Raw genomic sequence first — 27,296 nt, forward strand, 5'->3', positions numbered from 1 at the left:
AGAGGTGGTCCTCTGTAGAGAGGAGGCCGCCCCCCTCTGTGTTTTGACAAATCTTTTTGCAAATTTTTCGCGGCGCTTCGCGCCGCCGATTCATGTACGTACTGGTCAATACGAAATCATGACTGTAATTACACCAATCAACCGTGACAAATTGAATTAGAACTCATATGTGTAACTGTGAAGGAACTCCGGTTTGTACTGCCATGCTCAAAGGGTGGTAAAAATTGTGTTTTGGAGCTGTGTTTTGACAAATACTTTTGCAAATTTTCTCGGCGCCATACACCAATCAATATTGATGTAATAACATCAACCGTGTCAAATTGAATCGGAATTCATATGTGTACTGTGAAGGAACTCCGGCTTGTACTAGCATGCTATAAGGGTTGTAATGTTTGTGTTTTAGAGCTGTGCTTTTACAATTTTTTTTTTGCAAATTTTTGCGGCGCTTCGCGCCGCCGATTCCTAAACAGGTCAATAAGAGAAATCATGACTTTATGCTACTATTGCATTAGGCTAAAAGTGAGGTAACTATATCTACTTCTGGGTTTTTAAGTACGTCGATCCCGCCCCCCCCCCCCCCCCCCAGTTAAAAATCCGTAGCGACGCCCCTGTATAGGTGGGTTTCACTAACTGAAACTACTGAGCCGAGTGACTAATAATGATAAAACTTCATCTTAGAAACGACGAAGATCAAATGTCATTTGATCTCGACATACTCGCTCCCTACCCCCCCCCCCCCGGTCGTCAGAATTCATCCATCAGACCCGGCATGTCGGCCGACTTGTGACCCCCTCCCAAACGTTTCCCTAGATCCGCCCTTGGAAGGTAATATGATTTTGGGCCCTTTGAGACACTTGGGGCCCTTTTCCTTGAGGGCCCCTCGAGGCCTAGTCCCCCCCACCTCTGAAATCATTTCTCCAGCCCTGCCTTTCATGCCATGGAACGGGCCCTCCTAGGCCTTAGATTAGTTCAATCGGGCCTTGGATCACCCCTTAAATCATAAAATGGGACTATATATCCTAAGGGGGGGGGGGGGGCTATCAGGCCTGAAGACTGTTTTTCAGTCCTATGACGGACCTTGACATTAGTGATAAAAAGATTGTCAGGCTGCATAACGTTACAGTTCGAATCGACGGTGGGCCCCTAGGATAAGAGACGGGGGTGAGATCTCACCCCTTTCACCCCCCCTGGCTGCGCCACTGGTGCCACGCTCCGCCCCTCACGTCACCCCCGCCACCCTGCCTGCCCTGTCCGGGGGCCGCCCACGGGGGCCGGCCGCGCCGCCGCCTGGCGCGGCACGGCGGCCGCTGATTGGTCGGTCCCGGCCGGCCTCCGCCAATCAGACGGCGCCGGCCCGGCCCGGCCCGGCTCTGGGGAGGACGGGAGGGGAGGGGAATCCCGCGGGCCTGATGCTTCCAGTGAGCATGGCTCGGAAGGCATCAAAGCTATCTATGGGCATCTATGGGCATCGGAAGGCATCTCATGGTCCAGCGAACCGACAGGCTACCATATGGTGGAGTGCGCGGGCGCGTGTGTGTGTGTGGGGGGGGGGGGGGGAAGAAATCTGATAGGCATCCCTATTCCATTTCATATCGGATTGCCGAGGAACTTTTTTCAGCCAACGCACATTAATGTCTTTTGTACGCGAAGGAGAGGACAACTTTCATTCATTTCAGAGGTTGTGGTCCAGGGTCCTCGCTCAGTGCTCTAGTCTCAGAGAGATCCGGTGTGTGATGCAGTATCCCTAACAGGGTCCAGCAACACCAGCATGCAGTGCTGCAGAATGTAGATACAGCATTAGATACTTCTTGATCAAGACTTCTCTCCCGCGCGGCGTTCCATGTCGCATCGCTGCACGTGACCAATACCTATAAATCCTACCGTCCCGTCCCCGACAACTGGGTGTCCGGCCGCCGGCCTGTCATCACCGCGTGACTGCACGCGTCCCACGGCCACGAGAGGGCCGCCGTATCCTGTGGGATGTGTGTCCCCCGTGTGCTGTGCCGTCACTGTGGGATGTGTGTCCCCCGTGTGCTGTGCCGTCACTGTGTGATGTATCCCCCGTGTGCTGTGCCGTCACTGTGTGATGTATCCCCCGTGTGCTGTGCCGTCACTGTGGGATGTATCCCCCGTGTGCTGTGCCGTCACTGTGGGATGTGTCCCCGTGTGCTGTGCCGTCACTGTGTGATGTGTCCCCCGTGTGCTGTGCCGTCACTTTGTGATGTGTCCCCCGTGTGCTGTGCCGTCACTGTGTGATGTGTCCCCCGTGTGCTGTGCCGTCACTGTGTGATTTGTCCCCCGTGTGCTGTGCCATCACTAGTCACTGAATGTCCCTGAGCTGACTGTGCCGTCACTGAATGCATAGTTATGTGATATGCCGTCACTGAATGTATATGTGTTGGCTGTGCCGTCACTATGCTGACTGTGCTGTGCCGTCATTGTGCTGTGCCCAGTGCGATGCTGTCACTGCGTGCTGACTGTGCGTTGCCGTCACTGTATACTAATTATGCGGTGCAGTTACTGTGGCTGACTGTGCCGTCACTGTGCCGTCACTGAGCCGTCACTGTGTGCTGACTGTGTTGTGCCGTCACTGTGCTGACTGTGCAGTGCCGTCCCTGTGCTGACTGTGCCGTCATTGTGCCATCACTGTGCTGACTGTGCTGTGCCGTCAATGTGCTGTCACTGTGCCGTCACTGTGCTGACTGTGCGGTGCCGTCACCGTGCTGAATGTACGGTGCCGTCACTGTGCCGTCACTGTGTGCTGACTGCGCCGTCCCTGTGCTGACTGTGCCGTCACTGTGCCGTCACTGTGCTGACCGTAGTCTGTACTGTGCCGTCACTGTGCCGTCACTGTGCTGACTGTGCGGTGCCGTCACTGTGCTGTCACTGTGCTGACTGTGCAGTGCCGTCAGTGTGTGCCGTCACTGTGTGCTGACTGTGCGGTGCCGTCATTGTGCTGACTGTGCGGTGCCGTCACTGTGCTGACTGTGCAGTGCCGTCAGTGTGCTGACTGTGCAGTGCCGTCAGTGTGTGCCGCCACTGTGCTGACTGTGCGGTGCCGTCAGGTGGCGATGACGTGCAGCAGCTCTGTGAAGCCGGCGAGGAGGAGTTTCTCGAGATCATGGCGCTGGTCGGCATGGCGTCCAAGCCGCTGCACGTGCGCCGCCTGCAGAAGGCGCTCCAGGAGTGGGTCAGCTCGCCCAGTGAGTGTCCTCCCCCCCCCCACACACACACCCGAGGGCTGTTCACGGGCCCTGTGTGCGGTGTCGGACCGCACACAGCCTCCAAGCTCCGCCCACTGCGTCCCTACGTCAGCCTTCCGTCACCGCACACAGCGACCGCTGTGGCCGGTCGGGACTGGCCACAGCGGACCGTCCACCGCACGCAGCCGTGACGTCAGAGCCGCCTACCCATCCCCTACTCCCACGCCTGCTGGACGCACCGCACACACCGCACGCAGCAGTGTGCGGTGCCCCGGCCCGTGAACACCCCTCAGGGTTCAGTGCTCCTGCACGGACGGGGGAGCGGTCCGGGGGCTGCGAACGGCGGCGAACCAGCAGCCGTCGGCAGCGGCCGTCTGATCCACGCACTGGCCCCTCAGCCTCCCCAACCGGGCAGAAGGTGGCCGTACCTTGGCCGTACCTACATACATAGGACCAGTGCTCCTTTAAAGGTTCCCCGGACATTGTTGCTAATCTCTCCAGTCTCCATATCAAGCGTTACCTATTTGGCCTCTATGACATTTTATACATTACCTACCTAAGATCAGTTGGTGCTCATTTGTTAGGGAGGGGGGGGGGGATTCCGTCTCTGACTAGCGAGACTGGGGAGGGGGTCGGATGAACCCGGTGCTGTCCCTCGCCGCCTCCCTCCGTGACCGGCGCTGTCCCTCCGTGACCCGGTGCCATCCCTCCCTCCGTGACCCGGTGCCATCCCTCCCTCCGTGACCCGGTGCCATCCCTCCCTCCGTGACCCGGCGCCGTCCCTCCCTTCATGACCTTGGCTCTGTCCCTCCGTGGCCCGGTGCTGTCCCTCCGTGACCTTGGCTCTGTCCCTCCGTGACCTTGGCTCTGTCCCTCCGTGACCGGCGCTGTCCCTCCGTGACCCGGTGCCATCCCTCCCTCCGTGACCCGGTGCCATCCCTCCCTCCGTGACTCGGTGCCATCCCTCCCTCCGTGACCGGCGCTGTCCCTCCGTGACCCGGCGCTGTCCCTCCGTGACCCGGCGCTGTCCCTCCCTCCGTGACCCGGCGCTGTCCCTCCGTGACCCGGTGCTGTCCCTCCCTCCGTGACCCGGCGCTGTCCCTCCCTCCGTGACCCGGCGCTGTCCCTCCCTCCGTGACCCGGCGCTGTCCCTCCCTCCGTGACCCGGCTCTGTCCCTCCGTGACCCGGCGCTGTCCCTCCGTGACCCGGCGCTGTCCCTCCCTCCGTGACCCGGTGCTGTCCCTCCCGTGACCTGGCGCTGCCCCTCCCTCCGTGACCCGGCGCTGTCCCTCCGTGACCCGGCGCTGTCCCTCCCTCCGTGACCCAGTGCTGCCCCTCCCTCCGTGACCCGGCGCTGCCCCTCCGTGACCGGCGCTTGGCCCTCGGTCCGCGGCCGTAGAGCTGCTGGCTCCTCTCTGTAGCAAGTGCAGGGCGTCCGGGCCCGCTCGGGCCGCGAGGCGTCTGGCTCAGGTGCGCCATCTCCCGCCCGGAAAACTGCCCGCTGCCGGCGGCCGCCGTCATATCAGCCATTGTTTGTGATCAAACGCGACGACAAAAACGGCTATTTTTCCGACCGCTCTAGGTCGTGCAGTGTAAGCCGAAAAAGCGGCGCTGCAGCCGCACCGCGGCAAACAAGTTTTTACCTCGGCCCGACGACCATTACCGGGCTGAGTGCGGCGGCACACACGGCACACGGTACACACGGTACACGGCACACACGGACACACACAGACACACGGTACACACGGCACACGGTGCACGCGGGCACACGGTACACGGCACACACGACTCAACATGGACACACGGCACACGGTACGCACGGTACACATGGCACACACGGTACACACGGCACATGGCAGTGGCACACACGGTACACGGACCGGGTCGCTGGTCTAGCCGTTGGCTCAGTCGCTGGTCGATGCGGCCGGGGGCGTTTTTGCCCTTAGGCGCCCCGCCGTGCACGGGTTACAGGCACGATTAGATGCCACTCTGTGGCCGGAAAACACTCGGCTGTCGACAAATGGAAGCGATCTGAAAACAAAGGTGGCTCTGCAAAAACGGCTGGCCGCCGCGTCTGCGGTGGACTCGGCAGGGAGATGCCGGGGGGCGGGGGGGGGGGGGCGCCGCCCCGGTCTGCTGCGTGTCACTGGCACCGCCCGAGGGGCCCTCAGCTCTGTTGGAGTCGACTGCCCATTCACTGTTCACACTATTGTGTTCAGGGACCAAGGGCGTGAGAGCAGATATCTCCAGCTACAACCAGTACCGTCGGCTCGGTCCGTCGTTTGAAAGGACAACGGCAGTGAGATGGGCCGGATAATGGAAATATTCCATGGATAACACAGGGAACGTTCGGCCTCCAGCAGTTCCAAGGCGGCTATGTCAGTCCATCGGGCATTCACGGGCGCCAGTGCTGCCACCGCAGGGCTGCCACTGCGCTGCCACAAATCCACCCCAGATCCACCCCAAACGTGCACCCATCCTGCTCGGAACAGGTCCAGCCGATTTTTAAACAATAAGAAACTGAACCCCCTGTGGGCTGTGAGCCCTCACCACCTCGACCACGGTCCCTGACCGTCGCTCGCCCCTGACCCTCGCTCGCCCCTGACCCTCGCTCGCCCCTAACCGTCGCTCGCCCCTGACCCTCGCTCGCCCCTGACCCTCGCTCGCCGCTGACCTCGCTCGCTGCCCTGCCACAGGACGGTTTCAGCTGCCCATCCTGCCGGTACCGGTACCTCTGGTACCGACGGCCGGCTTTCTGCCGGCTCGGCCCGGCGGAATGGGCGTGGCCAGGGAAGGCCCGGCCTCTGCTCCGCCGGCGGCCCGGCCGCCCTCCCCGCCCTCGCCGGCGGCGGCGGCGGCGGCGGCGGCGGCCAGCCCTGCTCCCAGCCCGGCGGCCAGCCTCGGCGCCGAGCGGGATGGCGCACCGTCACCCTCCCACTCACAGGTACGGCGCGGCGGCGGAGCAGACTTAGACTTTCCACGCTGCGATCAACTTGTCTGGGCGTGTGGTTCTTCTCTGCTGTGTCTTGTGTGGGCCCTCGTCTGAGCTGTGTGGGTTCTCTGTGCTGTGTGGGTCCTCTGAACCGGCGTGTGGGTCCTCCTCTGAGCTGTGTGTGGGTGGGTCCTCGTCTGAGCGGTATGGGTCCTCGTCTAAGCCGTGTCCGACGTCCGTGCTCGTCTGAGCTGCGCCGTGCTCGTCTGAGGTGCGCCGTGCTCGCAGGGCAGTGGTGACCCGCCGCCGGCGGACGACTCGCCCTACCCGGCGTCAGGCTCGCCGCAGCTGCCGACGCCAGTGCTGCTCGAGGCGCAGATCCAGCGGCTGGCCCGCTCCGCCGAGCGCATCGCCAAGACGCTGCCGGCGTTCGAGCCGCGCGCGCCCAGCACCAAGAGGAAGGCCTGCAGGGAGCTGGAGGTGGGTGCCTGCAGCCGCGCTGCGCCGCAGAGGCGCCTCTCCTCTCCTAGCTGCAGCAGCCAGTGCAGGCTACAGCCGCAGTGGCTTGGCTCAGGATTGGTTTGGATCGGAGTCCATTGCTTACCTATTCTTAGATTTAACAAAACCTTTTCATGAAAGCAGAAGAAAGTAATCTGAAGCGTTTATTTTTCAGCTATAAGTCTGATTATTTAAGCCCGGCTCATCGCTAAAAAAAAATAATTATTATAACAATGGCACGAGAGGAACCAGAGAAATTAATGAACAATCAGAAAAAGACATAAAAAGCATGATAGATATTTAATATTTTGGGATGGCCAGTGCTAAAAGCATTCAAGCTTCACATGATCTTTACAACAGCACTTCAAGCAATAAGACAATGTCAATCATAATGTCAATAACAAGCAATAAGCAGAATTTAGACTTTATTCAGATATCGCCGTTTATGTACAGGTATTACGAACATTATTCCCAAACGAGCAGCCATGAGGGCAGGGACGGTGGGATCTGAGTTTGGCAATGCCTCAGGTGCACGGACGGTTGATTATATGAACTGAATCTGCGAGTAAGTAGGTGGCTCGTTCCAGCAGGTCCCGGCTGTCCCGGCTACCCTGCTCCGCTGTGGTCGTGGGCCGCTCCTCCAGCACTGGCGCGCCTATCTGACTCACACATATTTTTACCCCGCTATCCTTGGCGGCATGTTTTACACGGCGATTCAGACTATGCTTTTTCCGGCACTTGCTTAAAAATACCTTCCCTGTAAAATGTAAGTGAAAGGCCCCGCTAAACAATGTTTTCGTGCTGAGAAATACTCGGCTAACAAAGTCTGCTGCGCCATTTTTCGGCATGGTAGGCCATCACCGACATCTTGTAGCGCCAAAATGCATTGAGCTACACGCCGGGCGCTGCGGAGGTTCTCAGCCGGGCTGGGGCGCCGGGTCAGTGTCTCTGTATACCGCGCACTAATCGGCCCTGTCCCTGTCACCTGCGGCCACCTCCAGCAGCGGGGCTGTCGGGCTCTGCTGGTCTCCTGGCACGTCCGACACGACCTGCACCGGGACGGTTACCAGGACCGGTACCGGGGACAGTTACCGGGACCGTTACCGGGGACAGTTACCAGGGCCGTTACCGGGGACAGTTACCACTGGGCCGGTACCGGGGACAGTTACCAGGGCCGTTACTGGGGGCAGTTACCAGGGCCGTTACCGGGGGCAGTTACCAGGGCCGTTACCGGGGACAGTTACCAGGGCCGGTACCGGGGGCAGTTACCAGGGCCGTTACCGGGGACAGTTACCAGGGCCGTTACCGGGGACAGTTACCAGGGCCGTTACCGGGGACAGTTACCAGGGCCGGTTACCGGGGACGGTTACCAGGGCCATTACCGGGGACAGTTACCAGGGCCGTTACCGGGCCAGGACCGCACCGGGGCAGTGACAGCTGACAAGACCACCGGGACGGTTACCGCGACCACCAGGACGGTTGCCAGGACGGTTACCAGGACCAACGACGGCAGGGCCGGGTATGACCCCTATACCGTCCCCTGTTGCCAGCCAGGACCAACGACGGCAGGGCCGGGTATGACCCCTATACCGTCCCCTGTACCGTCCCCTGTACCGGACCCTATGCTTGCCCCTATAGCGGCCCCTGTAGCGGCCGCTCCGCTGGCCCGGCCCGGCCGGTACAGGGGCCGGGTACGACCCGTTTACCGGCAGCTCTGTGACTGTTGGCGGCCACTGTATGCACCTGTGGCGGCGCTGGACTCCATCCCCCGCAGTGCGCGCCTGAGCCGGCTTTTCCGTCCGGTTTGTCCTGCCTTTTATTGGCAGCCATGTCCAGCGGGAGTTTTACCGTCGGCGCGCCGGGTTTGTCCCTGTGTTTGGCTGATTTTTACCTTTGCAATGATTAAAGGGCTGGGGCGCCGTTCAGCGTGGCCGGCCGGGGACCAAGGCCGCCGGGCACAGGTGCGGGCGGTCCTCCAGACGGACCCGTACCGACACAGTGCGGGCGGTCCTCCAGAGACGGACGGGGACGGACCCGCACCATTAGGCATGTATCCCGCGCCCCACTGGGGGGGGGGGGGGCTATTTATAGCCCCCCTCCCGTTTTTCTGCAATAACTTCCAAACCACTTGACGAATCGACGCCAAACTTTCAGTACCTTCGGCTGCATTAATTTGACACCTTGTGTCAAAATTTGAACTTCGTACCTACCATAGGTCGGCCGGAAATGACGTCAGAGTGACGTCATGTTCGGCCGATTTCGACGCAAAACATTGAACCACGGCAATCGCTCCCAAGAGCTCAGTTTTTAAGCTAGATCCAATTTCTTTGCATGAGAGGACTTAGAAGAGACTGCGCTATCAAACTGCTATCTCGGATTTTCGAAATTTTGAAAATTTCGAAAATTTTATATAATAAAATTCAAAATTTATATTTTTACATTTTTTTCCACAACTTTTTGACTTTTCGAAAAAAACGGAATATATGTGATAGAACGCATTATTATGACTAACTCTAGCAAGTTTTAGCTAAATATCTTCAAAAATGGGCAAGTTATACGCATTATTGCAAAAAATTAACAATGATTAATTTTTCAAATCAATTTTTCAGCACGAATTTGACATCGTACGCCAATATAAATAGCACCATCGTGTTCCTGAGCTCAAACTGCATCCAATAGACACCTTTTTTGTTGAAAAATTTTTACTTCAAAATTTGACCTTTTTTGACCTGAAAGTGACCTGACCTGAGCTAAATTTGACTCAAAATGACCTCGAATGACACAGACGACATCAAATTCGAAATGTTTGGCCTAAATGGACCATAAAATATGTGTCACGTGACCGACGGATGATATAATATTTTCGTGACCTGTGGTGACCTGACCTTGACCTGAAAATCAAAGTACATGTTTGGTACCCTCAGAGTATCTAGAGCATCTGTTCACGAGTGTGTGAACCAAAAATGAGCCTGATCTGACTTGTAAGACGGCGGCCAGAGCCCAAAACGTGAAGAAGCCAAAATGCTAATAATTTTTACTTTGACCTGACCTGTGACGTCATCGGTGACCTCGAGGTCAATGAAATTAGGTTTCCCTCGACAGTTTTTCCGGGGCTATCAGACGCCGTTTGAATTTTGACGATCGGCCCAGTAGTTTCGGAGTTAGGAGGGGGGGGGGCTATGAATAGCCCCCCCCCCCCCAGTAGGGCGTGTTATACGCAGACCCCAGCGGGGCGCGGGGTATGCAGCAGCGGAGGCTCACACCCAGACCGCCCACACTCGGAGTCGGGGACGCAGTCGGATTGTCCCAACTCCGTGACATCTGAGACGACTGAGAGATATCTCTGTCGGGCTGAGCCTCTCGCAGTTTCGCGGCTGTCCTCGTGGAACATGTGCGGGTGTACTATGTACATTTTTTATATTTAGAGGTTATGGGGGAAAAGCATGTAGGTATGCACTTTTATAAGTTGCGATCGTAGTGGGGATAACGGTGGACATCATTTGTATCAGTCATGTGTGCTTGATATTTGACGTCGAACTTCTGAAGTGAAAACGGCAGCTGACTTTAGGTGCATAGCACTAGCAATCGGACTAAGTTTTTCAATCTTTGGGTGTGATGTCACAAAGTGATGATCAGGGTGGGTTTCTATCACAGGCTACAGCTATCTATTCCAACATGTTCGCCTATCGCTACGTTGACTTGTGAATAGCGAACAATGTTACATGCAGTGGGTATGTCAACGCTCCCCCCCCCCTGTAGGCGGGCTGAGTCTGACGCCGCCCCACCCCCTGTAGGTGGGCTGAGTCTGACGCCACCCCCTGTAGGTGGGCTGAGTCTGACGCCTCCCCCTGTAGGTGGGCTGAGTCTGACGCCACCCCCTGTAGGTGGGCTGAGTCTGACGCCACCCCCTGTAGGCGGGCTGGGTCTGACGCCCCCCCCCCCCTGTAGGCGGGCTGAGTCTGACGCCCCCCCCCCCCTGTAGGCGGACTGAGTCTGACGCCCCCCCCCCCTATAGGCGGGCTGAGTCTGACGCCGCCCCCCCCCCTGTAGGCGGGCTGGGTCTGACCCCCCCCCCCTGTAGGCGGGCTGAGTCTGACGCCTCCCCCTCCCTGTAGGCGGGCTGAGTCTGACGCCTCCCCCCCTGTAGGCGGGCTGAGTCTGACGCCTCCCCCCCCCCCTGTAGGCGGGCTGAGTCTGACGGTCCCCCCTGTAGGCGGGCTGAGTCTGACGCTGCCGCCCCTCTCTGTAGGCGGGCTGAGTCTGACGCCGCCCCCCCCCCCTGTAGGCGGGCTGAGTCTGCCCCCCCCCCCTCTGTAGGCCGGCTGAGACTGACGCTTCCCGACCCTCCGGCAGCTCGTGATGACGATGTCCTCCGATGACCCGAAGCGGCCAGAGAAGTTCCGCGAGTTCGCCGCCATCTACGGCAGGTTCGACTGCAAGCGCAAGGCCGAGAGGCCGCTCACCCTGCACGAGGTCGGTGGACGGCCGTCTCCGCCCCCCTCCCCGTCCCCCGTACCCCGCCCCGTCCCCGTGCCCGGTCCGGGATGGTACGGGGTAGGTAGACGGTCTCAGTGGGGGGGAGGGGGGATGGGAGCGATCTAGGTGATACGGCCATATACCGTGGGGAATACTTGGGTTGATAATTAATCGTGTCTTTGCAAATGGCTGAAGCCTTTGTTGTGGTGCATGCTTGAAGGCCTTTTTGTTCCACTATGCACCACCGCTGTAGCTGTGTCGTGCCACTGTGCGCCGCCGCTGTAGCCCTGTGGTTCCACTGTGCGCCGCCGCTGTAGCCCTGTGGTTCCACTGTGCGCCGCCACTGTAGCCCTGTGGTTCCACTGTGTACCACCGCTGTAGCCCTGTGGTTCCACTGTGTACCACCGCTGTAGCCCTGTGGTTCCACTGTGTACCGCCGCTGTAGCCCTGTGGTTCCACTGTGCGCCGCCACTGTAGCCCTGTGGTTCCACTGTGCGCCGCCAGGTGTCTGTCAACGAGGCGGCGGCCCAGATCTGCATGCAGGTACCGGCGCTGCTCACCCGGCGTGACGAGCTGTTCCCGCTGGCCAGACAGGTGGTGCGCCACTCGGGCTACCAGTACTCCAAGGGCCACTCCAGGTCAGTCACATGGGACATCCCAGGTCAGTCACGGGGTCACCCCAGGTCTGTCATAGGGTCACCCCAGGTCTGTCATAGGGTCACCCCAGTTCTGTCACGGGGTCACCCCAGGTCTGTCATAGGGTCACCCCAGTTCTGTCACGGGGTCATCCCAGGTCAGTCACGGGGTCACCCCAGGTCTGTCATAGGGTCACCCCAGTTCTGTCATAGGGACACGCCAGGTCTGTCATAGGGTCACCCCAGTTCTGTCATAGGGACACCCCAGTTCTGTCATAGGGACACTCCAGGTCTGTCATAGGGTCACCCCAGTTCTGTCATAGGGACACTCCAGGTCTGTCATAGGGTCACCCCAGTTCTGTCATAGGGACACTCCAGGTCTGTCATAGGGTCACCCCAGTTCTGTCATAGGGACACTCCAGGTCTGTCATAAGGTCACCCCAGTTCTGTCATAGGGACACGCCAGGTCTGTCACGGGGACACGCCAGGTCATGCACGGGAGCACTCCTCGCTGTAAGTGAGCGGAAAACGGGACTTAATGACATGTAATCGTTATGTCATATTTCCTGCAATTCGTTCTTTGATTTTAATTCAAGGCCCAGTGGCCCCATCCTCTTACCACATCGCTCAGTGTGCGCCCAGTTCCCGGGAGTAGACCCGGTTGCTCACCGAGCCTCTGACCCCCCCCCCCCCCCCCGCAGCTCACACCCGGCCGCTCTCACCGGCCCCTGTCCCGGCCGCTCACCGGCCCCTGTCCCGGCCGCTCACCGACCCCTGTCCCGGCCGCTCACCGGCCCCTGTCCCGGCCGCCCACCGACCCCTGTCCCGGCCGCTCACCGACCCCTGTCCCGGCCGCTCACCGGCCCCTGTCCCGGCCGCTCTCACCGAATCTCTGTCCCGGCCGCTCACCGAATCTCTGTGCACCCGCGGCAGGTCACAGGGCGCCCAGGGGTTCTCGCCGCGCGACTTCTCCGGCTGGGAGGAGACGGGCGCCGCCAAGAGGGCCCGGCTCGACTCCGACTCGCACTCGGACGACCTCCGAGACAGCGAGTGGTGCGGCAGACAGGTCAGTCAGACAGCGAGTGGTGTGGCAGACAGGTCAGTCAGACAGCGAGTGGTCAGTAGCGGGGTTGTGGGCACGACAGACTTTTAAGGGTGTTTACTGTCGTGGCGTGCGCGAAAACCCGAACTGCTATATGGTCCAATATTTTGATCGGCATTGCTCCCCTGCTGAGCAATCATCGTTTTGATTTACCTTAGGGTAGTATTCGCTTCCTGGCTATTCCAGGCCACGGCGCACGCCTGCCAAATACCTACCACTCACAGCACCTGAAGTCGCCGAGTATCTACTTCCCGTAGTTCATGAGTGCCCCCCAGTCCCTGAGCGGTGAGCGCCCCCCGTCCCTAAGCGGTGAGCGCCTGCCGCAGTGAGCGGTGTGCGGCCCCCAGGAGCGGCTGGAGCAGATCGCCGACGAGCTGCGTCTGCTGCGAGACCAGGCGGAGCGGCTGCAGGCGGCCGACTCGGACAGGTCGACCCCGGCGGCGCCGCTGCACCACCAGCTGGAGAGCCTGCAGGAGCGCCAGCGGCGCCTGGTCGCCGAGCAGCACAGCCTCGTCGGCCTCAACAAACAGTGAGTGCACGGCCACAGCCTCAACAAACGGGGAGTACACGGCCACAGCCTCAACAAACAGTGAGTGCACGGCCACAGCCTCAACAAACGGGGAGTGCACGGGCACAGCCTCAACAAACAGCGAGTGCACAGGGACTAAGCAGTGAGTGTAAGGGACAGGTTAAACCAACATTAACAATGAGTGGACGAGACACAGTCAACAAACAGTGAGTGCCGGACGAGACACAACCAGCAAACAGTGGGTGGACGGGGAATCGTCAACACCACCAGCTCCTAATAAACTGTGCTGACAGAACAGCAAGCGGTGCTCGTCTGTCACGAATCACTATTCACGTTGGCTTGTAGGTCGCTAACGTGTGTATGTATGCCACCAGATCCCTATCATATCCCTACCGGACCCCTTTCGTTTCTCTACCGGACCCCAGGTATCGTATCCGTACCGGACCCCTACCGTACCCCTGCCGTATCCCTACCGTACCCCTACCTTACCCCTACCGGACCCCTGCCAGACCCTTACCGTACTCCTGCCAGACCCCTTCCGTACCCATACCGTACCCCGGCCGTGTCAGGGCGCTCGCGATGTGATTGCGCCGACCTGTGAGTTTCGGCTCCGCTCACACCAGACGGGGACGGAGCGGAGGGACTGAGCTGAGGGCTTGTTGTTTATTGGGGTTTTAGGGCGCGCCGACTGCGAAGGTCATTTTGCGCCCATGAGCTGAGGGCGTGGGGCCGTTTCTTTTCGCCACCCTCACCACACAGTGGGACGGCAGTGGGCCGTCGGCGCACCTGGCACGTGCAAAAACAACGGCCACACCGGCGCGTGCAGATTTATAGCATTTTTTTTGGCGCGTTTAACGCCGCTGGTGCAGCGTACAAAAACAGAACCGCCGCAGAAGATCGGCCGGTAAAAAGAGCGCCGCGCGCGCACTGGAGTGTCGGAGGCGGCTCTTTTGGTGCATGTCGTCGGCAGCGGCGGCCGTCAGCCGTGGCCGGGGGCCGCCGCACTGCTCGGTGAGGACGCGATCAGTTGACGGGGGAGGCCGGAGGGGACCATGGACCAGTGTTCGCCATGGGCCGGGCCAGCCCAATGGGCCATGGGCTGGGCTGGGCACGGGCTGGGCTGGGCCCTCAAATATGAAGGATCGATGGGCTGTGGATGGGCTGGGCCATGAACTGGAGTCAGGGGTTCGCAACTGAGACAAAAACTATAACTACATAGCTTATTACTGTGCAAAACTAAAAAACGAGTCAATAAAGCACGCATGCAATGTGCATTGTGCATGCGGCTCGCAAAATATTATTTCTTTGCTACCTTTGGGTACCTGTGCGGTGTCAATAATTTTTAACCCATTCATTTTTGACGGGCTGGGCCGGGCTGAGCTTTGACGCTTTTACCATGAATGGGCTCGGGCTGGGCCGGGCTGTGAACCCATGGGCCTGGGCTGGGCTGGACTAGGATTTTGCGGCCCGTGGCGAACACTGCCATGGACCTGTCCCGACCTTAACCTTCTCCAGGGCGGGCAGGGCGGTAGGGCGTTTTTTTTTTTGTCACGCCAGCCAGGTTTTTTTTTGCGTGTGTAAAGAAAACCAAAGCACGCAGCGCTGTGAAACTTGATATATAGCTTATGATGCATCGCTTTCGCATCCTGTGTGAAATTTTTGATCTCAGGTCACACAAGGTCAGATCGCCAGTTGAGGTAAGGTGACCATGACTCTGAATTTGTTTATCTCGGAATTTCGATATCGGTAACTTAACCCGCGCCCCGTTGGGCTCTGCCGAGCAACGCAAACGTTGGGGGGGGGGGGGGGCCATTTTGGCCCCCCCCCCCTAAGATCTCGAGAACCACGCAACCTAGCGACAAGCGGCAAACGTTGTTGGATAGCCCTATCAGGGAACTACCTTGTGACCCAATTTTATTGACCTAGGTCAAACCGATGACGTCACAGGTCAGGTCAAAGGTCCAATTTTCACCGTTTACAGGCATTTCAAGAAATGCGTTGTAAAATCGAGTAAAGTGCATTTCATTGAAAATCATCGATGGGGAAATGTTCTTCAAACACATATTTTGCTATTTGAGGTCACTGATACCAGGTCAGGTCACAGAGGTCAGGTCACGGGGGGTCACAATATGAAAGTGTCGTGTGATACGTGTTTTATGGTCCATTTTACATGACGAATGCGATTATGTGAGTCAGGCAGCCTTTGGGGACAGCTTAGGTCAAGTTTTGGTCAAGGTCAGGTCAAGGTAAGGTCAAGGTCAGGTCAAGGTCAGGTCAAATAAGGTCAAATTTCAAAGTTAATATTTTTGCATAAAATGGGTATCGAATCGATGCGGCTCGTCACGCGGAGTTCAATGGTGGTCTTTGTTTTGCCGTACGTGGTCTAGAATCGCTAAAAATTGAGTTCAAAAATTTGACGTCAGCATTTTTGAACAGTTTTTTCGCTATAACTTGGCCAAAAAACGAGATATCAATCTGAAATTTGGTATGTATATAGAAGAGCGCAGGGACTATCACATATATTTCGGTTTTTTCGAAATTCGGAAAAATTTTGGATTTTTTTTAGTTTTTCCAAAAAATCAATCTTTTGATTTTTTTTTGGGTCAAAAACCCAAAATTTTGAAAATCCGAGGTAGCAGTTTTGTAGCGCCGCTTTTTGTCTACTAGACCATATAAAGAACTTTGAAATTGCTTGATAACTGTAGATTTGGTGAGCGTTTCAAGATTGCATGTTTTTTGCTCATTTTTGCTCGAACATGACCTCAGTTTGACCTCAATAACTCATGACCTAAGATCACCTAAGACTTGAAATTTGGTGTGAAGGTGTCAAATTGATGCCCGGGAAGGTACTGAAAATTTGGCGGCGCTGCGCGCCGCCGTTTTCTTGCTATTCAGGAAAAACCACAGGGAGGGGGGCCAAAATGGCCCCCCCCAACGGGGCGAGGGTTAAGATCAGGTCAATTTCGCGACCTCTCCATTATAAGTCAACGGGAGGAGAAAATTGAAATGTTCTTCTTTTGAACAAAAACACTCTCAAACATCGGAATATAGGTTAACATAGCATAGCACACTGAATCGGAAAATGCCGCACGCTTGACCCCTTTCATGCACCTGAAGTCCTCTCAGGTCTTGAAACGTCTCGAACAGATTCTTGACAATAACTTTAGATCAAAACATGCTAGAACGCTGAAAACACCATGGGTGCATTCAGCTCAACGATATGAATAGACTTATATGCAGCTTGATCTTTTCTGTGACGTTGACCTGAAGTCAAATTTTCAAGCTGACCTTTTCAGATCAACTTTAAGTTCATTCGACAGGTCTCGACAAGAGAAACGCGACGCTGGATAAATCAACGTTAATATGTACAAGCTTGGCGTCAAAAGTTTTTACAGAAAAATGTTTTCCGCAAAAACGTCAAATTTTGAGTTTTTTTTTGCCCGCTGGAGGCTAAACCTATCGAAATACAGCGCATTACTCAGGAAGAGCTTTGAAAGAGCTATCAAATGCGTTTTTCTGTGGCGCTATAGCTCTATTGGTTCCCGACTTATGCGCCGCACGATGCGCCGATTTATGGAAAGTTGTCGAAATCGGGAGCCGAAATTCGTGATAGGTAATTTTACTTTTGGCGACCTCCAGTGACCTCAGCGATGACCTGATCAAAAAAATTACTTGTATACTTCGAAAGCTGGCAGCGAGCTACCTAAATACCTTTTTCAGCGTCTTCCTACCTTTCTTACTTTCCGAAATAGCCTGGTGTGGCCAAATACGCCCCCTTCCCCCCCCCCCGTAGTGAAGTTGGCTGAGAGTGCGCGAGTGAAACAGAAAGTTTGCGGCTTTACATAAAAAACGAACTCCGAAAGCTTTCGAAATGGGAAACTGCTTTGGGCAATAGGTACCCGGCAGCGCTCGGCGCCCCTGGTAAATTGGTCCGCCACTGGTGCCGCCGACACATGCCGCGCCAGCTCGCGGCCGCCAGAGTCTTTTTGTGACGAGCCAGCTTGTCAATTAGATATTTTGAAATCGCGCAAAAAGGCCTGGGCAGAGGATCGGACCAAAAACTGGCGCTGTCGGCGGCGGCGGACGGACACCGGCGACCGCCGCCGGCCGCGGCCGGCCGCTTTTTGCGACCGTTTTTGGTGCAGCGGAAACTCCAGCGGCCCCCCCGTTCCTTTGTCCATTTTTGTTGCGATTACATGTCAAAAGGTCATCTGAACGGAAGGGCTGTGATCACGATGTGGGTCTCAGTCGGGCTGGCCGCCTCTGGGGACAGACAGAGCTGAGGTCAGCGCACGTTTGTGCGCATACACAACTATCCACCACCTATGCCTACTCTGTCTCTGACTTGGTAAGGAAGTGCCCATGCCAATCCTTTATTCTGTGAAGAAAGTCTGGTGCAGTGACTATTGCTCACTCTTTATAGGAAAATAGTCAATTAGTTAAGCAATCGAAGCTTGGAATAAAGTCGTAAAAGAAACCGACGTCTCCGTAAAGGAATGGTATGTACCAGGTAAGTAAATAAAAATAATGCACTATCTAGTTAGTTGGGTATGTACATACCTACTATTGTGATAGCTGAGTTACACAGACACATCTGTAAAGTGGCTGTAAGAGGTGGCCGGGCTGGGCCGAGTGTCGCAGCGGTGAGCACTGTCTCTGACCGGCGCGGTGTGAAGGCGCGCCGCGCCGTCCCGCAGACCCCCGGTGACTGCAAATACCTGGCTTTGTGCGGCCCGGTTTACGAGCGGCATGCCCGGGCCGCCGACACTGCTGTCCGACCCGTCTCCCAGCGCCTCCCGACGCTAAGGCACGCTTTACGAGCGCGCCAAAAAAGAATTGGCAAAGCTTACGCCTCGCGCCGGACAAATACGAGGCTAATTTTTCTCAATATCTGTCGTTATCTTTGGTAATGGCTCGGCGTTTACGGCTTGGAGCAGGGAGTTTATGATTGGCGCGCTATTGACGGCTCTATTCTGGGCGCCGAGAGCCAGTGTCTCCGGCCGGGGCGTGAGAGTCGGCCGGGCGCCGAACAGACACCGGGCGGCGCGCGGCGCCGCGGGGCTCTGGGAAACCGGCCGCGCAGCGCCGCCGGCGCACTGCGCCACCTCCCAACGGAATGCCACCCAGCTTTACAGACGCGATCAGCGAGTGCGGGTTGACGACTAGATTGAAGCAAAGTCACGGCGCGGTATGCGAGCAAGCTACCAACGCCATCGTCCCATGCTACCCGTTGTTTGAATGACGGTTAAGCCGACGGCGACTCGCTGCGATAAGCCGGCGTGACACGGTGACGGCGCGGCGTGCGCGCTAAATTGGTGGTTTTCTGGGTCGTTTTTAGCAGACGATATTCCCGTGAACATGACAATGGTCTGCGGCGCCAGAAGCGGCGCCGACCACCGCCACGGTAGTCGGCGCCGGGCCGCTGCCGTCAGTTCCACGGACTGCTGAACACTCGGCCTGCCCCCGACGGGGCCATGTGGAGCCCGTGCAGTGGGACTATCGGTCCAGGAGCCGACACCTGGCGCCCTGCGTCACACTGCTCCGAAAACAAACCCTCCTCAAAGCGCTGCAGGCCGCAGGGTAAAGATGCATGCGGTGCTTACTGCTTTTTGTGACATATCAGTACGGCTCTGGTGCGATATGAATGCTGAGTTTAGATTGGAACATTACACTCGTACCGTTAAACTCCAGTCCATATTTAGAATAAATCGTTATTCAGCTGGGATAAATTGCTTATTTTAATGGCAAAACAAAACAATGTTTTTCATATTAATTCTGTTAATATTCATATTAATTCTGCAGACCCCATCGCCCCCCTGACTGAGGTCTGCGTAAATAACACTGCGTATAGGGGGGGGGGGGGCTATTCATAGCCTCCTCCTCATTAACTACAAAACTACTCGGCCGATCTTCAGAATTCGAACGGCGCCTGATAGCCCCGGAAAAACTGTCGAGCGAAACCTAACTTCATTGACCTCAAGGTCACCGATGACGTCACAGCTCAGGTCAAAGTAAAAGTTATCGATGTTTAGCTTGTTCACATTTTGGGCTCTAGCCGCCGTCTTACATGTCAGATCAGGCTCATTTTTGGATTACACATTTGTGAACAGATGCTTTAGATACCCTGAGGGTACCAAACTTGTACTTTGATTTTCAGGTCAGGGTCAGATCATCGCAGATCACGGCACTCTTATATCATGCATCGGTCACGTGACACATGTTTTATGGTCCATTTAGGCTATAGATTTCGAATTCGATGTCGTTTATGTCATTCGAGGTCATTTTGAGTTGAATTTAGTTTACGTCGGGCCATTTTCAGGTAAAAAAGTCAACTTTTAAAGTTAAAATTTTCAACAAAAAATGTGTCTTTCGGATGCAGTTTGAGCTCAGGAACACGATGGTGCTATTTATATTGGTGTACGATGTCAAATACTTGCTGAAAAATTGATTTTAAAAATTAACTATTGTGATTTTTTTTTTTGCTCTCCTGCGCATAACTTGGCTATTTTTGAAGATAACTGGCTAAAAGTTGTTACAGTACCTAAATCATAAGAATTTATTCTGTTACATATATTCCGTTTTTTCCAAAAGTCAAAAGTTTTTTTTTGAAAGAAGATAATATATGCATAATACAGGGTGTCCAGAAAAAACGGATACTTTTTTTTGCTGTAGGTAATCCCCGAAAATAAACAGCGCATATTTTAAAATGGCACATGCTTGTATTCGCAAAAATATTGCAAAACAGACAGTAGGTGCCACATGGCATGTGATGTAAAGTGTCAGTCGCTTTGGTCAGTCGCGGCAGCTCCTCAGAGCAGATCCTCAATGTGAGCGGCCTTCCGGTGGATCAGCCCCAGCACTAGCACATTCTGCAGGTGACTAATGGTCATGTTGACCATCTTGGAGGGCAGGCAGACAACTTTCCAACGACGCATTACAGTGCCCATGGCCATGAGTTTTGCCAAATCTTGCACTATAAGCACTTGAAGTTGGGAAAAAATCGTGCGTTAATGAATGCGATAATTTCCGTAGTATCTTTTTCTGGACACCCTGTATACCTATGCATGAATTTCATTACCTATGCTTAATTTTCGAACTCTCAAAATTTTGAAAATCAGAGATAGCAGGTTGATAACGCATTCTATTCTGAATAGTCTCATGCAAAGAAATTGGATCTAGCCTAAAAACTGAGCTCTTGAGAGCGATTGCTGTGTTTTGCATCGAAATCGGCCTAACATGACGTCACTCTGACGTCATTTCCGGCCGACCTATGGCAGCTACGAAGTTCAAATTATGACACAGGGTGTAAAATTAATGCAGCCGTAGGTACTAAAATTTTGGCATTGATACATTTAGCGAGTTAGAAGTTATTGCAGAAAAACGAGAGTTCAGAGTGGGGCTATGGATAGCCCCCCCCCCCCCCCCAGTGGGGCGCGGGTTAAGTAGGTGCGAGTTCCGCTGCTATTATGAAGCTGCTATGAACGGATCAAAATATCCTTTCCTCCGTATCGCTATCGTCTTTTCGTGCACAAGTTCTGTTGCTCCTTTCTGTCGGTATCATTTAGGTTCCCATTTCCTTGTTCCTTTCCTCCCGCACCATCCTGACTCCTGTCTGTCGGGTCTCCTTGACTGACCGTCCTGAGCGTTCGGTGTGTCTGTCTGTCTGTCTGTCTGTCTGTCTGTCTATCGGTCCGTCGTCCTGAGTGGAATAGATCATTGATATTACGGCCATCAATTAATCCTCAAACTAACATTGCTGCAGTATCTGACACACTACGTGTATGGCACTGCGCACAGTATGGGTGCAGCTGTACACGGCTGCACTCAGCCTGAGCAGCCACGGCCGCCACTGCCGGCGCCGCCAGTATCGATCGTCCGTTGCAACCCTTGCAGAGCGCCCCGACTGCCGTTCGTCCCTCCTGGGGCGGCGCGCCGGTCAACGGCCGGCGACGGAGGGAGCGCGCCGGTGGGGATTTTTTGCCCGTCTGGCGGGGGAGGCTCCGCCGCCGGCGGCCGGCCGCTTTATTGGCAGGGTCGGGGGAATCAGCGGCGGCCAGCACGCGACTGCTCTCACAGACAATGGAGGTCTGCCGGTCCTCCCACAGACATTGGAGGTCTGCGACTGTGCCGGTCCTCCCACTCACAGACAATGGAGGTCTGCCGGTCCTCCCACTCACAGACAATGGAGGTCTGCCGGTCCTCCCACTCACAGACAATGGAGGTCTGCCGGTCCTCCCACTCACAGACATTGGAGGTCTGCCGGTCCTCCCACTCACAGACAATGGAGGTCTGCGACTCTGCCGGTCCTCCCACTCACAGACAATGGAGGTCTGCGACTCTGCCGGTCCTCCCACTCACAGACAATGGAGGTCTGCGACTCTGCCGGTCCTCCCACTCACAGACAATGGAGGTCTGCGACTCTGCCGGTCCTCCCACTCACAGACAATGGAGGTCTGCGACTCTGCCGGTCCTCCCACTCACAGACAATGGAGGTCTACCGGTCCTCTCACTCACAGACATTGGAGGTCTGCCGGTCCTCCCACTCACAGACAATGGAGGTCTGCGACTCTGCCGGTCCTCCCACTCACAGACAATGGAGGTCTGCCGGTCCTCCCACTCACAGACAATGGAGGTCTGCCGGTCCTCCCACTCACAGACAATGGAGGTCTGCCGGTCCTCCCACTCACAGACAATGGAGGTCTGCCGGTCCTCCCACTCACAGACATTGGAGGTCTGCCGGTCCTCCCACTCACAGACAATGGAGGTCTGCGACTCTGCCGGTCCTCCCACTCACAGACAATGGAGGTCTGCCGGTCCTCCCACTCACAGACAATGGAGGTCTGCCGGTCCTCCCACTCACAGACAATGGAGGTCTGTCGGTCCTCCCACAAACAATGCAGGTCTGCCGGTCCTCCCACTCACAGACAATGGAGGTCTGCCGGTCCTCCCACTCACAGACAATGGAGGTCTGCCGGTCCTCCCACTCACAGGCAATGGAGGTCTGCCGGTCCTCCCACTCACAGACAATGGAGGTCTGCCGGTCCTCCCACTCACAGACATTGGAGGTCTGCCGGTCCTCCCACAGACATTGGAGGTCTGCCGGTCCTCCCACTCACAGACATTGGAGGTCTGCCGGTCCTCCCACTCACAGACAATGGAGGTCTGCCGGTCCTCCCACAGACATTGGAGGTCTGCCGGTCCTCCCACTCACAGACATTGGAGGTCTTATCCCTCGCCCTGGCAAGGGGGGGGGTCGATGCGACTCCCCACCCCCATCCCCTGAGGTTTTGTCGCGATGGGCCCCGAACTATTAGTCGGATCGTGATTCGTGTTGAAATGTTCCATAGCCTCTGGGGCATACTTTGCGCAACTTTTGTTAAACAAAAATATTGTCGGGTCATGTCAGGTCACCGAGCTATGACGACATAAAAGGTACAACCTCAGACCGTTTTTGACAAAACGTACATTCCGCATAACTGGACGTTATCTCATCGGTACAAGAACGCAACTATTCCGTGTGACTTATGTCATATTTGGACAGGAAATGAATCTTAACATTGTATTTTGACCTTTCTAAGGCCAACCAAGCTCAATGATCTCGCATGTTCACACGCTGACCTCCGTGATATGAGCTGTGTTTTGTGGGTTTTCTTGAAATCCTGAATCCCATTATGTGGTTCAATTGTCACCTTAACGCCTCCAAAACTGTTCACTGGCCTTTACAAGGTCAACCCAGGTCAATTACGACCGTCCTCGCCGGCGGTGGGTGTGACCTCCCGTGTTCCTGGTGACTACCTACGTCACGCCAATAATGACTGAAATGCAGTCAATTACGCAACATCTGCATCATGTTGTTGCTGATTCGTTAAGAAACACGGTCGTGAAAGTGTCATGTTGCTGTCTTTAATAGATTCGCCAATATTGGCTAAGTAACTTTGAAATTTATAGTTTTTCCCCGAAATTTGACATTTGACCTGACATAACTGGGTCAAATATTGACCTAGGGTCAAAAATATAACACTAATCGCGAGTACTCGTTGAGAGCAATCGGTTGGTCTTTGTTGCGAAGAGTTAGGACGCTTAGTTTCGAAACGCCGGGGGTCGCATCGCCCCCTGCCACCACCAGGCCGCGTAATGAAAAATGTCCTGCCAGGGCGAGGGTTATGTGATTGATGGCTGTGATGAGCATTGTTGGTATAGTTATGAGAATGGTAAAATAGCCTTTGCTCATACCTAATCGAAAAATGACGCCATTTTGCGATTAACTATGAGCAAAGCTTATTTCATTATCCTCATCTATAACGACAACGGAGGTCTGCCTGCCGGTCACAGGGTCTGCTGTGACCACTACCACTCACAGGGTCTGCTTGGGGCGCAGAGACAGGGTCGCACACTGCGACAAACATTGCACGGGATCTAGAGATGTGCTCCTGACGTTATATTTTCACATATGTAGCCTAACATTTCTTTTTATATTCACATTTCTCTCTCTCTCCCCCTCTCTCTCTCCCCCCCCCTCTCTCTCTCTCTCTCTCTCTCTCTCTCTCTCTCTCTCTCTCTCTCTCTCTCTCTCTCTCTCTCCTGTTCTTCTTTCTTCTTCCCTCATCCCTCGTCTTCCTTTTCCCCCTCCGCGGAACCTGATAAGTGCTGCTCACTAAACCACGCAGCCTGTATAAATGCCAAGGGCTGCAGCTTGAAACCTAAAAACACGTCCATAGGCGGCAAAAAACAGGCCCTTGACAATCCATGGGCACAGTGCAACACATAAAACTTCTTTATTGCGGGTTTTGCTTCCCGCAGGCTCGCAGGCAGACAGACAAAAACATAATTTGTGACGAGGGAGATGGTATTAATGTTCAAGTAAAAAGGGGATCGGTGCGCACTGTGTGTACTGTGTAGTGTGTACTGTGTAGTGTGTAGGCATGTGTAGGCACTGGGGCGGCGTCGATCGAGCTGAGAATGTGTTCTGTGCTCAGTCCGCCCCGACCGCTCAGTCCGCCCCGACCGCTGAGTCCCGCTCAGTCCGCTCAGTCCGCTGAGTCCCGCTCAGTCTGCTCAGTCCGCTGAGTCCCGCTCAGTCCGCTCAGTCCGCTCAGTCCGCTGAGTCCGCCCAGTCCGCTCAGTTTCTGGTGGTTCAGTGTCTGCAATGAACACAAACGGCAGGTAAAACTGTGTGTGATGGGACACACTAGAAAAACACTAGATAAATCGCAGCCACACGATGCCCACTGGATGCCAAATTTCCATCAGTTCCACCGACCACCCTGGCAGCTGGGATAGTACTGAACACCCACTGATGGACTGCTATTGTCTTTCTTTATAATAGGTAATTAGGTACATACGTAAACGTCTTCTCTCTGTCCCACCGGGAATGGTGACGTGTAGTGGGGTGTTTTATCTGTACCTGAAGTGCGGGCAGGGTCGGGAGACGACTGGCACGGACACGGAGCTGATGCTCCCGCACGGGGTCATTAGATAGGTATATCTGAATGGACTGGTTACGGCCGGCCCCGACTGACGCCGTGTCAGACATCCAGGTGCCGTCCCTCGCTGTTCACGGCCGACCGCGGCGCCGCGCCGAGCCGAGCGGCCAGCAGGCTGTGGCCAGCCGACTTTTTCGGCCAGCGCCGCCGCCGCGCTGGCGTTTTTGTCTCTGACGCGCCACTCCCGCCGCCTCGCATGTGGCGAGAGGCGCGCGCAAAAACTGCCGCCGCGTCGTGCGTGCCCCCATAATGACAGAAAATTGCCCGGCCCCCCATTCTTGCAGTGCATTCATCATTGAAATGGTTGCAAAAACGTGGCGGTCCAGCCCGGCTCATACTCCGGGAATAAAAAGGACCCGGCCGACTGCGATTGTTTTTGCCGAACAAAAAGCGGCTGAGGGCCACGCGAGGGCGGCCTGCTGCACCGGCCGCCCGCCGCGCAACGAAGCCGACGCGCACAGTTTTTGCGCGACTCTGTCTGTCTGTCTGTCTGTCTGTCTGTCTGTCTGTCTGTCTGTCTGTCTGTCTGTTTGTCTGTCTGTCTGTCTGTCTGTCTGTCTGTCTGTCTATCTGTCTGTCTGTCTGTCTGTATGACTGGCTGGCTGGCTGTCTATATGGCTGGCTGGCTGGCCATGACTGGCTGTGCATAAGTGGCGTGATATGCATAATGGAAAGAATTATAACGCTGAGTGACACTTGATTCGGTAGTCGTTCCGTCGTTTCCATCCTCATGATAGTCGAATCCCTCGCGTCCATGCCTCCACCCCCTGTCCTGATCCAAAGGACCTTTGACCTGTGTCCTACTTCCGAGACCATGTTTAGCCGGAATCGCGATTAGGCGTATGGCGGCTCGCATCAGCCGCGCGTTTGCAAGCTTTTCGTGGTTTCAAACGCTCAAACATGTGATTTGATGTTGCTCCCATGCATTAGGTTGGATGTCAAGGTCACCTGAAGGTCAGGTCAGGTCATTGATCTATGTTGACCTTGGTTCACTTCTTCGAGTTTTACATGTTTCTAGGCAAGTCTTTCGAGCTGAATTCGAATTTATCAGCCATTTAAACATTTACGAAATAGTTTTGGTGCCTTCGTATCATCAGCATCATTTACTGGGCCTTCCAGCTATTCAATACGTTGTTGCAGTAAAAAAGCGCCGCCTTCCCTGTCCGAGCCTCATTCTCAGCTTCGGCTACCAGCCTGTCGCGCTCGGCCGCCGATCTCGCAGTAAATTCCAGTGTAAACCAGCAGGGGAGCGGGGCACGGGCCGGACAAACACCCTGCCGACGGATAATACACCCCGGACAGACACCCCGGACAGACAGGACACCCCGGACAGACACCCCGGACGGATAATACACCCCGGACAGACAGGACACCCGGACAGACACCCCGGACAGACACCCCGGACGGATAATACACCCCGGACAGACAGGACACCCCGAACAGACAGGACACCCCGGACAGACAGGACACCCCGGACAGACCAGATACCCCGGACAGACACCCCGGACAGACGGACACTGGACAGCCAGCTGGCGGCGCTGACGTCACGCGCACTACCCGTTTCCTTCAGCTGTTCCTAGTGTACGACACGCATTAGTGGTTCGGTGGCAGGCCGGCGGCTCCGCGAGTTTTTACATATACGGCAGAGAGGAGCCGGGCAGTTTTTATTGCTGGGGTCCGGGCCTCGCGCGCCGAAAAACGCGCCCTGCGAGACGCCGCCCGGCCGGCCGCCACCGACAGTAGCCCTGGAACCGTTACACACATGCAGATATTGCGAAAGTGGCCAGGTATGCACTTACATGCATGTACCTATGCATGTAGGGGAGAGTGCATGGATCCACCGCACCGATGCGTGGTATACTTTCAAGACTGACTGCACATGTATGATGTAGGTAGGTATTAATTTTCCTGATTGATGCGTAATACTTGCGTTTGAGTTTGATGCCTACCGTGCCATAAATGGAGCGTTATTTGTCGTCCCGACCCGCGCCGGTCCCCATCTGCCGGCGATCGGGGAGATCACGGGCCCGGCGCCATGTTACCGGTCCTATACACTGAGCGCCTCCCTCCTCCCCTGTCTCATTCGCAGGCTGTTCAAATCCAGCATGGATTTCGACGACGACGACTCGCAGTTTTCCATGAGCAGCGTACCTTCACCAACGGTGAGCCACTGTCGAATCGTGGACCCCAGTCCAGTCCACCGCGTGCTGCAGTCCAGTCCACCGTGGACCCCAGTCCAGCCCACCATGGACCCCAGCCCAGTCCACCGTGGACTGCTAACTGCAGTCCAGTCCACCGTGGACCCCAGTCCAGTCCAGTCCACCGTGGATCGTGGACCCCAGCCCAGTCCACCGTGTGCTGCAGTCCAGTCCACCGTGTTGTGCAGTCCAGTCCACCACGAATACTGCACATTATTTCAGTACCATAGCATCCGCGT

The 27,296-nt window shown here is 55.8% G+C and overlaps 1 protein-coding gene across 1 annotated transcript in view; it reads left to right on the plus strand.

The window, feature by feature from the left end:
- LOC122363965 (NGFI-A-binding protein homolog) overlaps positions 1 to 27,296 on the plus strand; it is a 53,885-nt gene that overhangs the window by 23,752 nt on the left and 2,837 nt on the right. Inside the window, exons 3-11 of the mRNA XM_043333843.1 lie at positions 3,066 to 3,203; positions 5,901 to 6,031; positions 6,062 to 6,148; positions 6,425 to 6,616; positions 10,988 to 11,107; positions 11,615 to 11,748; positions 12,679 to 12,811; positions 13,195 to 13,376; positions 26,949 to 27,021. Coding sequence (XP_043189778.1) covers positions 3,066 to 3,203; positions 5,901 to 6,031; positions 6,062 to 6,148; positions 6,425 to 6,616; positions 10,988 to 11,107; positions 11,615 to 11,748; positions 12,679 to 12,811; positions 13,195 to 13,376; positions 26,949 to 27,021 — 1,190 coding nt within the window. The remainder of the gene's footprint in view (positions 1 to 3,065; positions 3,204 to 5,900; positions 6,032 to 6,061; positions 6,149 to 6,424; positions 6,617 to 10,987; positions 11,108 to 11,614; positions 11,749 to 12,678; positions 12,812 to 13,194; positions 13,377 to 26,948; positions 27,022 to 27,296) is intronic.

This window comes from Amphibalanus amphitrite, unplaced genomic scaffold (assembly GCF_019059575.1).
Source record: "Amphibalanus amphitrite isolate SeventyFive unplaced genomic scaffold, NRLGWU_Aamphi_draft 000649F_arrow, whole genome shotgun sequence".
Classification (NCBI taxonomy): Eukaryota; Metazoa; Arthropoda; class Thecostraca; order Balanomorpha; family Balanidae; genus Amphibalanus; species Amphibalanus amphitrite.